Genomic DNA, 14832 nt, shown 5'->3' with positions numbered 1-14832 from the left:
AAACTAAAGGACAAATACTGTATGGCCCCACTGATGTGAACAGACATTCGAGAATAAATTTGGAATATGTCCTTGATAACAGAGTCCAGCAGGAGGTAGAAACAGGGTAAGATAATGGCCAATTGGAGTTGAAGGGATACAGACGGTGTAACAGGACTAGATACAAAAACTCAAAAATGGACAGCACAATAATACCTAATTGTGAAAGTAATCATGTTAAAACACTGAATGAAGCTGCATCCGAGCTATAGGTTTTTGTTTTGTTTTCTTTTGTTTTGTTTTGATTTTACTATTATTACTTTTATTTTTTTCTCTATATTAACATTCTATATCTTTTTCGGTTATGTTGCTAGTTCTTCTAAACCAATGCATATGTACTAAGAAATGATGATCATGCATCTATGTGATGATGTTAAGAATTAATGATTGCATATGTAGAATGGTATGATCTCTAAATGTTGGGTTAATTTCTTTTTTTCCGTTAATTAAAAAAAAAAAGAAAAAAAAAAGAGAAGGGATAATTGGAGCTGAAGGGATACAGACTGTACAACGGGACTGGATATAAAAACTCAGAAATGGACAGCACAATACTACCCAATTGTAATGCAATTATGTTAAAACACTGAATGAAGCTGCATGTGAGGTATAGGTTTTTTGTTTTTGTTTTTTTTTTTGTTTTGTTTTGTTTTCTTTCTATTATTGTTTTAATTCTTATTCTGTTGTCTTTTTATTTCTTTTTCTAAATCGATGCAAATGTACTAAGAAATGATGAATATGCAACTATGTGATGTTATTAAGAATTACTGATTGTACATGTAGATTGGAATGATTTCTAATTGTTTTGTTAATTCTTTTTTTAATAATAAAAAAAAGAAATGGGATTTATATTAAAACATGGCTTTTCTTAGGGGGCATACTTCCTTTCAAACCAGCACAACTCACTTCTGAATAGGGAAATCAGGAAAAACTTCTTGTAGGAATTGGTGTTGAAATCAAAGTGGGCAGAGGAGGAGTTACAAAAGGAAATGCCATGAAAAGGAGAGAGACTTCAGTAAAGGAAGAGGTGTGTTTGGAGTGCAATTTGGAAAGGGCAACACTTTCTCTTTGGCGTGGAAATGCTGGGCGAAGGCATGGGGGATGTAAAGCACGTTGGCACAAAATCATGGAGGACCTCATTTGCAAAGGAAGGAAGTTTGGATTTTTTCTTGTTCGCAGTAAGAATTCCTATTCATTTTTATTTCCCAAGATCTGTTAAGTTTTTTCCCTCTTCTCTATCCCGCACAGCCCGTGCACCAACTCACACATGTCATTCTCCTTAAACCACCACAGTTGTCTCTTTCCTGGCCACCTGGCTTACAATACTTCCCCTTCCGGGCAATTTCTCACATGACTCAAATAGGATTATCTAACACCAGATCTGACCCTGTTCCTCCATGATGCAAAATCCTTCCATGGATCCCTGTTGGCTTTGAAAAAAGAATCCAAAATTTGGCTTTTGAGCCCCTTACAAGGGGGTGGGGACTGAGAGTGAGGGACTAAGGGAGAGAGAAGAGAGGGACAGAGCATCAGGGAGTTACAGGGAATCACAGGGAATCACAGGGTGATCTCATCCTGTGAAAGGAATATTAAAAAGTCAGAGTCCCTGGTTTTCTAAGAATACTTCTGCTCTCTTACCCTCCCCCCTCCCATCCTCTTTCAAGTATCCATCAAATCATCCTTCCTGGGAATGCTATTCTGAAGTTAAAGTCAGCCTACTAAAGGCCCTGGGCCTCTCCTGTTCCTGAGAACCCTTGCTGATGCAAATGCTGCTGCTGCTGCTATGGCTAGGTGAGTGGGATGACAAGTAGCACTGGAGGTATATGAGGAAAACAAGGTTCCAAGGCCAGGGGTGAGGTGCACAGAAGATGGTTGGGCTATGGTCATATGAAGAAAGAGAATTTAAGGGCATAACTACCAAACAACCAATGTGGATTAGACATCTTCTAAGTTCCTGATTCTGGGATTGAGCAGAGTTGGCAAGGGGTTTGGGGAGGTGGGAGAAAGCGGGCGCTCTGTTAGGGTAGTATGAAGGTAGGAGAACATAAGGAGCTATTTCAGATGTTGCTAACACATATTGGAAGCCCCAAGGCTAGTCAGGTTTTCAGCATGTGTTGGTCACTGTCCATGGACATAACTTTCTGGTGGTAAAGACAAGAAGACAGCAGTGGAGGAGGAGCTGGGTATCATAATCCCCTGCAAATTCCACATCTTCCCAAGTGACCTAGATGAAAAGTCCAAGATTAAAGGGCTACTACTGGATAGGGAAAAATTACCTTTTTTCTCAGTAATCTTAAATGACCCAATGAAAAAGTACATGAAGACACTAAGCACCAATTTCTCATTATTGTGGACCTTAAAAAAAGTGACTCTTCCTTATTAATCTATGACATTCACAGAACAGATATGTCCTACTTAGTCTCTGTAGAGTGAGGCAGTTTCAAACACTCATACCCAGAAAACGCCACAAATATCTTTGCTTCAGCGGAATACTCAGCCAAAGTTCTCTGTGACCGGGAAGGAGGAAATCGAGGAGGTGTTGTTTGTTGAACGGGCCACATTTTACCATGTACTGAGCTAGGAGCGCTCCAAATCTTAGGTCATTAATGCTCGGAACAATAACAGTGTGAGATAGGTTCAGTGAATATCCCTATTTTTCAGACTAAGAAATAGCAGAGAGAGAGGAAATGACTTGCTCAGCAGCATCCAGACAGGGATATCAGGGGAGGTTGATCACAGAACAGTCTGGGAAGAGGTACAGCCTAAGGGGAGAGCTGGGAATGAGCAGAAGGTGGGGTTGTGAATTTGAGGCTGGGGAACAGGTAAAGGACCATAGGCAACGTAGATCTTGAGAAAATGCATGTTCACCATCCATCTGGAAGGTTAGGCATTCAAGTTCAGGCCAGATGAGGAGAGAGATCGAAGGGAACTAGCCTGTGAGGCATAGACCCTCTGAGCTTCCAGAAAGTCTTTCTGAAGTTTCTTGTGAATTGGGGAAGTATGGGTCCTGAAGGAGGCAGGGGAGGGAAGTCAGGATGAGCCTCCCTCCCTCCAGCACCCACCAGGCTGCTCAATTCCTTTTGCTACTCGAAGAACACACTGCAGTGCAGCTGTTCCTTCTATGGAATCCCCACACCCTCCAGGCGGTGGTGGTAGGAGATGTTCCTTCGGGTGAGAACAGCTCACATAGCAGCCTCCAAGTGACTGCCACCATACTTGGGCCCTGGGCCAACAGCCCCATCAGCCTGACCGAGGAGCCAGAATCAGCACAAACCTTTCCTGTGAGGGGAAGAACAGAAATGGAACTCACTCTTTGAACATTCTGCTGATATCAAGTGAAGATAGAGGAGTCCCAATAAATGGGTGAGAAAGATGAGGAGGTGGGACTGGCTGCTAGGGACAGAGGAGGGAGCAGAGTTCTGGCTCAGATTCCCAGGTCTTGGAAGGGAAACCTTTTCACATCGACTCTTCTTCCAGAAGAGTTCTCTGGTCCCCAAACTTTCATGAAAGGGCTGATCCAGGGCTTTGTATATGCAGCCATTGCAACAGCATTGCTCTTTCTCTGCCTTGCACCCCTCAGGTAAGTACCAGAGTTAAAAGCCACCAGCAGGCTGTGTCCAACACTTGCTACAAGCTGGCATAGGGAGGGCAAAATGGAGCTCAATGTCTGGCAAGGGAAAGAGGCACTAAACACAGTCATCACAATGCAAGGCCATCAGGCCTATGCTGGACCACAAAACAGGCCTGTGAGGCAGAAGTTTATTGCCATTTTATAAACAAGAAAGCAAAGGAGGTAGTGACAACCTTGGAGAAGCCAGCCAAGAATACCCAAGGTTCTGTCACACAGGTGGGCCTGGGAATGCTGAGTATTCATTTACGTGGTGATAACTAATAGCTACAGGAAGCTCAGAGGCATCTATGATGAGTATTTTTGTATCTTTGTGTCATTGAAACGAATGTACATTGAGAAAGATGGGTAATGACTAAAAATGAGGTTGGAAAATGTCTTTGGTATTAGTTCATAAAAACCTTTGAAAGTTGGCTAAAAGTGTTGGCTAGAAGCCTAGAGTGAGAAGGGCAGAGATGTTTGTCAGGCCAGAGAGTTGGACAGGGGAGTCCTTGGCTAATCCAAATGACTTGGATTTAACCCTCAGTTGGGAGTCATGGAAGTTTGCTAAAGTGGGAAGGAACAGTGTGAGCTTGGGGTGACACAGACTGGAGAATGAGAGCCTGGAGGCCAGAGGCCAGGCAGGGAAGCTGGTGCACCTGGGCTTAAGCAAGAAAAAGCCAGTCCTGAACTGGTGCAATTGATGAGGGGCAGCCCGAGGGGTGGGGCTTGGGGACTGGCTGGCCATCAGGGGAGAAAGAAGAGGTGCAGAGCGGTAGGGCAAATTAAGGAGGTGATTTTTAGATATAATTATGTGGACTTAAAGACAAATAACAATCTCTTCACACTTTGTAAGGCACTTTCATATCTGCCCTCATATGAGCCCCATGACATGATAAAGCAGAGTGTCCCTATCAGTGAAACTGATCCCTGGAGAGGTTGTGGCTTGGCCCAGATAGCACGGTGAGCCAGTAGTGTTGTTGAGTCTCTAACCCAGAACTTCTGACCCAGACCAGAGCCCATTTGGGGACACAAGAAAGTGGAGAGCCAGAACCAGTTAAGAGGGTCATTTCCTTAGAATGAAGCAAGCAAAGAAGATTGCAGAGATGGAAACAGGAAAGAGCCCTAAAGTCAGACCATGCCAAGAGCTCAAGATGCTCTGAAGTCTGAGGAACAAGAAAACTCTATAATCACCTCATTTTCTGAGAGCCAAATATTGGTAGGACCATTGTGTCTAGAATCTAGTCTGTCTTGCAGAATAATGATAAACCAGCCCACAGGGAGAAGCACATACAATGTTGTAAAGGAAATATCATCTTCAATCATATAGGACACATAGAATGCTAGAATAAGCTTGAAGATCATCTGGTAGATGAAGAAGCCAAGGTCCAAAGAGGGGAGGAAGGATAAAAATTAGAAATAACTGAAGGGGTTATTGGAAATAAGCAATTTACACACATGCACACACATACTCCAGCATGCTGAGTCTACATTGAGAAGGAGTGGCTGAAACCCTAATGATGGTTGGAGCATTAGAGTGGTGGTCTCTGAACGTTCAGCAGAGCAGACAGTGATCAGCACAAACCTAGCACAATGCCACAGGCCCAAGACAGCTTGAAGTGATTGGACACCAGGCCAAACCCAGGTCACTCTTTCATTTATCCTGTGCCCCATGTCCTCAGCAAGGTTTAGAAGGGACAGTGTCTGCTGTCTCTGAAGTTAGCTAGGACCTCACTATTATTTACCATTTAAGATGATCTGGGGCCAGTGTGCACTGCTGCCCTCCTAAAACCCTGATCTAGGATCTGGTATCCCTTTGAGGATTAAATATACATCTGTTCAATTTCTAGTCTTCATGCTGGGCAATGCTGATGCTTCAGTTTGCTAATGCTGCTGGAATGCAGTATACCAGAAATGAGCTAACTCTTACAAAGGGGATTTATTAGGTTACAAATTTACAGTTCTAAGGCCAGGAAAATGTTCAAATTAAGGCATCTAGAGAAAGATAACTTGACATTGAAGAAAGGCTGCTGGGACCTGGAACACCTCTGTGAGCTGGAAAGCCATGTGGCTGGCATCTGCTGCTCCTTGTTCCTGGTTCTGATTCCAGTGACTTTCTCTCTACCCATCTGTGGGTCCTTACCTAGCATCTCTGGGGCAAACTCTGGATTTCATGTCTTAGCTTGGCATCTCCAAATGTCTGTTCTGGTTTCATCTCTCTGCTCTCTGTGTCAGCTCTCCAAGCATCTCCAGCTCTGAGGCTTCTTTCTTTCTGTGAGCTTTTAAGAACTCCAGGAAACTAATTAATACCCACCTTGAATGGGTGGGGTCACATCTCCATGAAAATAATCTGATCAAAAGATCCCAGTCACAGTTGGGTGGGTCACATCTTCATGGGAACAACGTAATCAAAAGGCTCCACCACAATAAGTCTGTACCCACAAAATTAGATTCAAAGAACATGGCTTTCCTGGGGGTATATATAACAGTTTCAAACCAGCACATTCCACAATCTGGACCCCACATAGACATGTTCTTTCTATATACAAAATACATTCATTCCATCACAATACCACACCATTTCAGCAACAATACAAAATGCAATACCAGCTCAAACATAGTATAAAATATCATCAAAGTCAGTTACAGGCATGGTCTTTCCTAAGGCAAAATTCTCCTCTGATTATGGACCTGTAAAACTCAGAACAAATTATCTACTGCTAATATACAAAGGAGGAAGAGTCATAGATCAAACATTTCCATTCCCTTAGGAAGAAATTGAAATTGAAAGGAAAACAGGGGTCACTGGATCCAAGCAATTCTGAAAACCAGCAGAACAACCTCCATTAGATTTTAAAGCCTGAGAAACATTTATCCTCAGGGTTTAAGAAAGCAGCTGTCCCACCCTTTCCAAGGGCTCATACAGTGGCCCTGCTCTCTCCAAACACTGGGGTGAGGGTTTTAATATATCCAAGCATTGGGAGGACCGCCTTGTTCTTGGCCCCACCTTCCTCAAGCATAAGGTGGCACCTAGACTCTCTGCCATCCCCGGGGCACATGCTCAGCCCATTCAGGACAGTGGGATGGTGGCCAGGGTCTGCTCAATCCCTGGGGAATGTGCTCCGCCCTGTCTGAGGCCTGAGGCAGCAAAACTCTTAATGTCCAGGAGGAAGGCCCACCCTCTGCTTCTGGGGCAAACTCACTGTATTAGTTAAGGTTCTCTAGAAAAACAGATTCAACAGGAGATGTCTGCAACTATGAGATTATTAAAAATGCCTCATGACTTCAAAAGACTTTGTCAAAGAGGTAAAGAGGCAGCCAACTCAATGGGAGAAAATATTTGGGAATCATATATCGAACAAGGGTTTGATCTCCTGTTTATACAAAGAAATCATACAACGCAACAATAAAAGAACAAATAACTCAATTAAAAATGGGCTAAAAATATGAATAGGCATTTTTCTGAAGAGCAAATACAGATGACTCAAAAGCACATGAAGTTATGCTCATTTTCACTGGTTGTAAGGGAAATGCAGATCAAGACTACAATGAGATATCACCTCACACCCATATGAATGGCTGCTATTAAACAAACAGGAAACTATAAATGTTGGAGAGGATGTGGAGAAATTGGGGCATTTGTGCATTGCTGGTGGGAACGTGTAATGGTGCAACCACTATGGAAGACCGTTTGGTGGTTCCTCAGGAAACTAAATTGTTGAGTTTCCCTATGACCTGGCAATAGCACTGCTTGGCATATACCCAGAAGAACTGAAAGCAACAACACAAGCAGACATTTGCACACCAATGTTCATAGCAGCATTATTCACAATCACCAAAAGATGGAAACAAACCAAATGCCCATCAACAGATGAGTGGATCAACAAAATGTGGTATATACATATGAGGGGATATTATGCAGTAGTAAGACAAAATGATGTCTTGAAGCACATGATAAGATGGATGAGACTTGAGGACATAATGCTGAGTGAAATTAGCCAGGCACAAAAGGATAGATATTGTATGATTCCACTTTTATGACTAGCATAAAGGTATAATCAGAGGCTTATAATACAGAATATAGGGGACTTAGTGATACACAGAAGCTAGAGATGATGAACCGCTGCTAATGAGGTTGAACTCCAATGTAAGGGAATAGATAGGAGTGAAGGTGGTTCTCCAGTGGGTCTAGAAGTAATATTACCATATTGAAGATTAACAAGATTGAAAGGGGTTGTATAGACCTATGTGTCTCACTGATCAACACTAGTAATATGAATTAGTTCTTGCAAAAATTACTTCAAGGATATAATTTTTGTCAAAGAGTGTTTAAGTCTAAGGTACTGGGGGAAAACTGCTATTGCATGCTATGAGCTATGTTCAAAAGGAAACCATCAGGACTACCACAGCAACAGCAGAGGTAAACAGTGGGGGGTGGGACAAGAGTTAAGAGGAGGTTTAGACTTCCTATTTGGTGAGTAGGCGTTTATTGATTTTCTTTCTCTTGGGAACAATGAAATTATCTAAAATTGAGAATGTTGATGGACTGTGGACTTTGGATCCTCTACATAACACCCAATGAATGCAGGTGGCTGAAGGATGCACTGACGGAGAAGTAGATTGGTGAACGATGGAGTATACTTATGAATAAAAGTTGTGCTGCTACAAAAAGGAACAAAGCAATGAGGCATGCAACAATGTGACTGAACATGCAGGACATTTGGTAAGACAAAATAAATGAGAAACAAAAAAAAGCAAGAATGGTATGGTCACCTTTAGAAAATGCTTATAAGAAAACAGTGGCCTAGATTATAAGCTTTTAGAGCAGACACATTTAAGTCCAGAGTAGTGATTATTATTTCTGGATTTTGAGAGGCTGTTTTATACGTATATAACATGATCTTTAGATTTAAGAATGAGGTCCAACAGGTTGGGGTTGAAGTTATTTAGAACATAGGGATAATGAAGACAGTGTCTATATTTTAGAACCACACATACTCTTTAAGACCAATTATTCTAGTTTGCTAGCTGCTGGAATGCAATATACCAGAACCAGAATGGCTTTTAAAAGGGGGAATTTAATAAGTTGCTAGTTTACAGTTCTAAGGCCAAGAAAATGTCCAATTAAAACAAATCCATAGAAATGCCCAATCAAAGGTATCCAGGGAAAGATACCTTGGTTCAAGAAGGCCGATGAAGTTCAGGGTTTCTCTCTCAAGTGGAAGGGCACATGGCAAATACAGTCAGAGTTTCTCTCTCATCTGGAAAAGTACATGGTGAACACGGCATTATCTGCTAGCTTCTTCTCCTGGCTTCTGGTTTCATGAAGCTCCCTGGGAGGCGTTTTCCTTCTTCATCTCCAAAGGTCGCTGGTTGGTGGGCTCTCTGCTTCTCGTGGTTATGTTGTTCTTCTCTGGATCTTTCTGAATCTCTTTCATCCTCCAAAATGTTTCCTCTTTTATAGGACTCCAGAAACTTATCAAGACCCACCCAAATGGGTAGAGACATGTCACCACCTAATCCATCTTAACAACCACTCATGATTAAATCACATCTTCAGGGAGAGGATCTGATCACAGTTTCAAATGTACAGTATTGAATAGGGATTTTCTGCCTTTACAAAATGGGATTTTGATTAAAACATGGCTTTTCTAGGAGACACACATCATTTCTAACCAGGACACCAATGGAAGAAAGGTTTATTTGGTCTGGAACTGAAATTTTCTGTAGTGCATTATCTAATTCAACCTATCTGTATAACACATTTGAACAACTGAAACACAGAGAGCATAAAATAAGAAAGAAAGAAGTCCTTTAATCCTGTATAGATTATTGCAATGCCTGGATACATCCTACAGTATATCAAGCAGATAATCCAAAAGTATTGGCAAAGTCCCCTGAGGGATAGGAGAAAGAATATGAAACTATTAAACTTTACCACCAAGGAATCCCCTGATACTGTTTCAAACTTTAGGGACACCCAAATCAATAGGCAATGGCTTTGATGATGAGGATTACTCTTGTGAAGCTTATGTAGGTAGCAGAGAAGCTCAGACTACCTATAGGCATGCCTAAGGGTTACTTCTGGAGGACCTCTTTTGTTGCTCAGATGTGGCCTCAGTCCCTCTATGCCCAACTCTGCAAGTGAAATCATTGCCCTCCCCTCACATAGGACATGACATCTGGGGTGAAAATCTCCCTGGCAACATGGGAGATGACTCCCAGGGATGAATTCAGACCTGGCACCATGGGATCAACAATTCCAGCCTGACCAAAAGGGGGAAAAGAAGTATAATTGATAAAGTATCAGTGGCAGAGAGAGTTCAAATACAGTTGAGAGGGTGCCCTGGAGGTTGCTCTTACGCAAGCCTCAGTTAAACCTTGCTACCTATCAAAACCTGCCAACCCCCAACCAGGACCATTCCAACCAATCCTAAAGAACACCTGGGCAATATATAAGATTCCACAAGGGTTCTATGCACTAATAACTTTCCAGAAACCTACAACCTCCAGATGGGTCCCTGGTCCAGATAAGTCCTGAAATCTAGCTCAGCCTCTCCAGAATCAGATAGTTCCATCTTCCTACCCCATATTAATGACAGACCCTTCCAATATGAAAAATTTAGAATTGCCATAGCCCAAACACCCCTAAAGAGAGGGATGGAAAGATCAAAGGTGATGGTGGAGCTACACAGAGAACATAAGATTTAACAAGTGAATATGAATGTTGAATCATTAAGTTCATCTCTTGCAGTCTCCAGTATCTTGGAGCAACTAGAAATAAAAACCTAAAATTGTGGAATTGTAACCCATGTTAAACTCTGAAATATGTTCTATAACTAATTGTGGTGCTATGCTTTGAAATTTATATCTTTTGGTATATATGTTATTTTTCACACAAAAAGAAGGAAAAAATGTCTATTGTGATGATAAAAAAAATAAGCCCTCTAGCCTCCTATATTCTGGAGCAGGTACAAGGAAAAATATGAGAGGATTATATGGTAGACCATGACAAACTCTGGGATCTGTCCTGTAACTACTTGTTGAAGAGTGCTTTGAAAACTACTCCTTTTTTATTTCTTTGCTTTGTATATATGTTATACTACATATTTTAAAAAGTTATTAAAAAATATATAAAAACCGCTTCATGCAACCATGGGAATGGAAGAGCCCAAAATCCATCGGACAGGCTGTGAAGCTGGTAGCTCCTATGAAGGGTCTCAATGAACTCCAAAGGAGAGGCCTACTGGTTAAAGAAGCAGTAAAAAGTCTCTCTTCCTTCTTAAAAGTCTTCAGCTGATTGGATTATCTCCTTTGTGGGAGATATGCCTTAGTTGATTGCAGATGTAATCGGACACAGATGCATGATGATTGTATACACCAGCCTTATGTTTCATCAACCAGCCATGAAATATCCTTGTAGCAATGGTCAGGCCAGGCTTGCCTGATCAGAGAGCTGTGTATCACCAACTGGCCAAGTTGACACCAGAAGCTAACCATTGCACTCACCTTTTGCACATTTCTTGGCTCCAGAACTTAGCTTCCATGATTCTGCCTTTTAAATCATTTTTTCCTCATTTTGTCCCTTTTCTTTCCTTTTTAGTCCAGACTGGCAGTGGCTTCATTTATACAGATCTCACAAAACTCATCAGTTTTCCATGCATATACAGGGATCACAATCATCAAACAGTAAGACTTCCCATGAATCCTTTCTGGATAACTCCATCTGCAATGCTGGCTTGTGCTGAAATGGCAGAATGCTTCCGTGTTTGGTTAAATCCTCATGTGGGACATTAGCTTCTTGGGTCCCACTTTCCAGAAGCCCAGAATTTTTCAAACCATCAATTTCTGGTTTCTTTGTAACCAAGAGTTCGGTGCTCAGCTTATCCCTTTCCTGTCTCATTTCACTATAAGCTTGAAGGAGCAGCCAGGCTGCATTTTCCACATTTAGTTTGGAAATTTTCTCAGCTAGATATCCCAGCTTATTGTCTTCAAATTCTACCTTCCATCCAACACCAGGACTCAGTCTTGCCAAATTCTCTACCACTTTAAAACAAGGATCGCCTTTCTTCCAGTTTGTAGTAACACATTCATCATTTTTGTCTAAGTCCTTATTGGAAGACCCTTTAGCATCTACATTTCTACCAGCAGTCTCTTCAAAGAAATCTAGGCTTTCTCTACTTACCTCACCACAATACTTCCAGAATCTTCCCTTTATCCATGTAAAAATCCATTCAAACATGTTTGGTATACACAAATCGCAGCACTCCACTTCTCTGGCACCAAAATCTGTTTCAATTTGCTAAAGCTACCAGAATGCAATATACTTTTTCAAAGGGGATGGCCATGAAATGTTCAAATTAAGGCATCAACAAGAGGATACCTTCACTCAAGAAAGGCTGATTATATCTGGAGTTTTTCTGTCAGCTGGAAGGCATGTGGCTGGCATCTCCTTTGCTCCTGGGTTCTGTTGCTTTTAGCTCTGATTCTAATGGCTTTCTATGCCAGCTCTACAAGCATCTCCAAAAGTCTGTGTCTAGGCAACTTTGTCTGTGTCAGCTCTTTTAAGGACTCCAGTAAACTAATTAAGACCCACTTTGAATGGGCCTTACTTCATATTGCCATAGAAATAACCACATGTCCATAGAAATAATCTAAGCAAAAAGTCCCACAATTGGGTGGGCCTCATATCCATGGAAACAATTTAGTCAAAAGATCCCACTCACAATAAGTCTGTATCCACATGATTGGATAAAAGAGCATGGCTTTTCTGTGGTTACACAACAGTTTCAAATCAGCACAGCTGGAGTCTCAGATATGGGTTAGTCCCCCACCCTGCTCTTAGAGAGCAACCTGGGTGGGGGGCAAGGCACCCACACAGTTATAGGGCTGGTCCAGGAGTTATGGTTGCCCAGAGTAGGGAGGGACTAAACTTGTCTGGGGAAGTCAGGCCACACTTATGACTGGAGTCTAGAGTCTGGGGAATTATGGGATGGTTCCCAGGGCTGGGAGTGTACAGGGAGAGCCAGTGGGAGAAGACAGAATTGCCAACCCAAACCACAGGATTGTGAGGCAAGGTTAAATCAATGCCTGTTCCACTCTACCTTAATTCTGTACCAACAGGGGAATCCTTTTAATATTTGGATACCTCACCTCTAGACTGCTTCTAACGTACTTCTTTTTATTATATATTTTTTGGCATGGACAGGCTCCAGGAATCAAATCAGCGTCTCCGGCATGCAAGTGAGCCAATATACTTCATTTTTTATGCTACTGTATCCTGTTTCAAGGAAAAGCAAGATAAACTGCAGTGGACAAAGTCTGTGGAAACTACATCAAATATGGAGAACTCATTCCTGGAATTACAAAAGTCCACAAAATCCAACTTGGAGCGCTCCAGAAACCTTGGAATCTATAATGAATCTGGAGTCCCTGGAGTTTCCTTAGCTCATACAGCTCTCCCAACCCTGCCTGTCACTCATGCTGGTTCTTCTATGAAGAGTGGCTACTCCTGAACCTAATCTTACAACCTTTGAATGCAAACTCCAGCCCCTCTCCCAAGGATGGTGTCAAAGGAAGGAGAGATAAATGTGAGGTTATTAAATATATCCATCAGAAAGTAGCTTCAAAGCCCCTACTGTGAGTTCAGTACCTGGGAAATGTACATACCCAAGAACACCAGATTTTGGAGCTGCCATAAATGGACTGAATGCCAGCTTCACTGTTAAGTGGATGTATGTCTTCGGACAAAGTCTTTTGCTCATGTCCCTCTATGGTCCCTTGCCCCCTCTGAATTTCAGTATCTCCATCTGAGGTGTACCTGGGTGGAGTGCGACTATAAACTGCTGTCCAGAGATGAAACTTAGCAGATGGATTAAAGACATGAAGATGGACCTTGAACATCAGGATAAGGCATTAGAGATTTATCTTCTAGGACCTTATGCTGACTCCTTAGAATGTAAGTTCCATAAGAACAGAGACCTTGTCTATTTTGTTTTCTACTTGGATCACCAGCCTAAAATATAATAAGCCCTCAAAAATGTTCCTCAAATAATGAATGAATGAGATGCTGTTGAAAGGTTTGGAGCAAGGAAGTGGACTGACAAGGTATATATAGAAATATCAGTCTAGGAGAATAGTTATTGAAGACTTTTTAAAAGAGGTGAGACTGGAAACAGATTACACAGAGGTTACTAAAGTATTTCTTGACCTGGCTTAAAAGGCAGGCATACAAGGAATGAGAACTGATTTCTGGCACTAAAATAGACTCCTTCAGAATGGAACACAACCTCCCTTTTGGAGTCAGGTGGTTCCAGTTTTCAGAGGGTGGAAAGAGGGCCATCTCTTCACTGGTGGAGTATCTATGAGTAAATACAGGGATTCTCCATTCAGCACACTGAGACTGTAATCTTGGTACGCAGGGTAAATACTTAGGAAAGCCCTCACAGAGGTGACGCACCTCCCTTGCATGCTGTTCACACATTGATTCCACAGATATTTGAGCACCCACTATGTGCTGGATGATGACATCAGCAAGCCAAACACTGATTCTGCCTCCATGAGTAGGATAAGGACAAGGAAGAAATAAACTCAAATTTATATTTAAAATGTTAAGTACTAGAAGAAAAAGGACAGAATGCTAGAAGAAAGCACAAGTGACTAGGGGAGGATTAAAGAGTCACAGAAGGCCTCTCTGAGAAAGTGATATTTGTGCAAAGACCTAAAGGATTATGAGGAGCTAGCCTGAGAGAGGGGAGAGCTGAAATTAGGCTGTGCAATGGGAGAGGTTTGGCGAATTCAAGAGAGCTGGCCTGATGCAGCTAGAGCTTAGAGAGTGAGAGGTGAGCTTGGGAGGGGCGGCAATGGCCGTGGTCAAGGCTGGGGTTTTATCCGCACTTCTGGCAAATTATTTCCTCACATGCTCAGTAAATTTGTAAAGCAAGTTCACAGTCAGTGCACCTTGATCTGTGAGAATCCTGTGCAGCAGAGATTTTGAGTTGAAGGTAAAAGCCTTTACAATAGATTCTGTGTTTGCTTCTACAAAATAACAACAACAAAACACACAAATCCTCTGTTGGGAGGGAGAAGCGGAAAAAGATCGGGAGAAGGAAAGGGTTAGGTTTCAGGAAGGAGAAGAGAATGGGATGTGGAAGAGGAACGGGAGTGAGGGCGGGGACTGGGCTGCGGAT

At 42.1% G+C, this 14832-nt stretch overlaps 1 protein-coding gene across 1 annotated transcript; it reads left to right on the top strand.

Annotated features, from left to right (window-relative positions):
- Positions 1-1796: 1796 nt before the first annotated feature.
- SIGLECL1 (SIGLEC family like 1) lies at positions 1797-13158 on the top strand. The gene is given in 8 exon segments (XM_077130450.1): positions 1797-1827; positions 3092-3187; positions 3190-3297; positions 3300-3371; positions 3514-3620; positions 4708-4798; positions 4801-4862; positions 12934-13158. Coding segments are annotated over 8 exon segments (792 nt in total).
- Positions 13159-14832: the final 1674 nt, after the last annotated feature.

This window comes from Tamandua tetradactyla, chromosome 16 (genome assembly GCF_023851605.1).
Source record: "Tamandua tetradactyla isolate mTamTet1 chromosome 16, mTamTet1.pri, whole genome shotgun sequence".
Lineage (NCBI taxonomy): Eukaryota > Metazoa > Chordata > Mammalia > Pilosa > Myrmecophagidae > Tamandua > Tamandua tetradactyla.
This window is presented reverse-complemented; position numbering and strand designations above follow the sequence as displayed.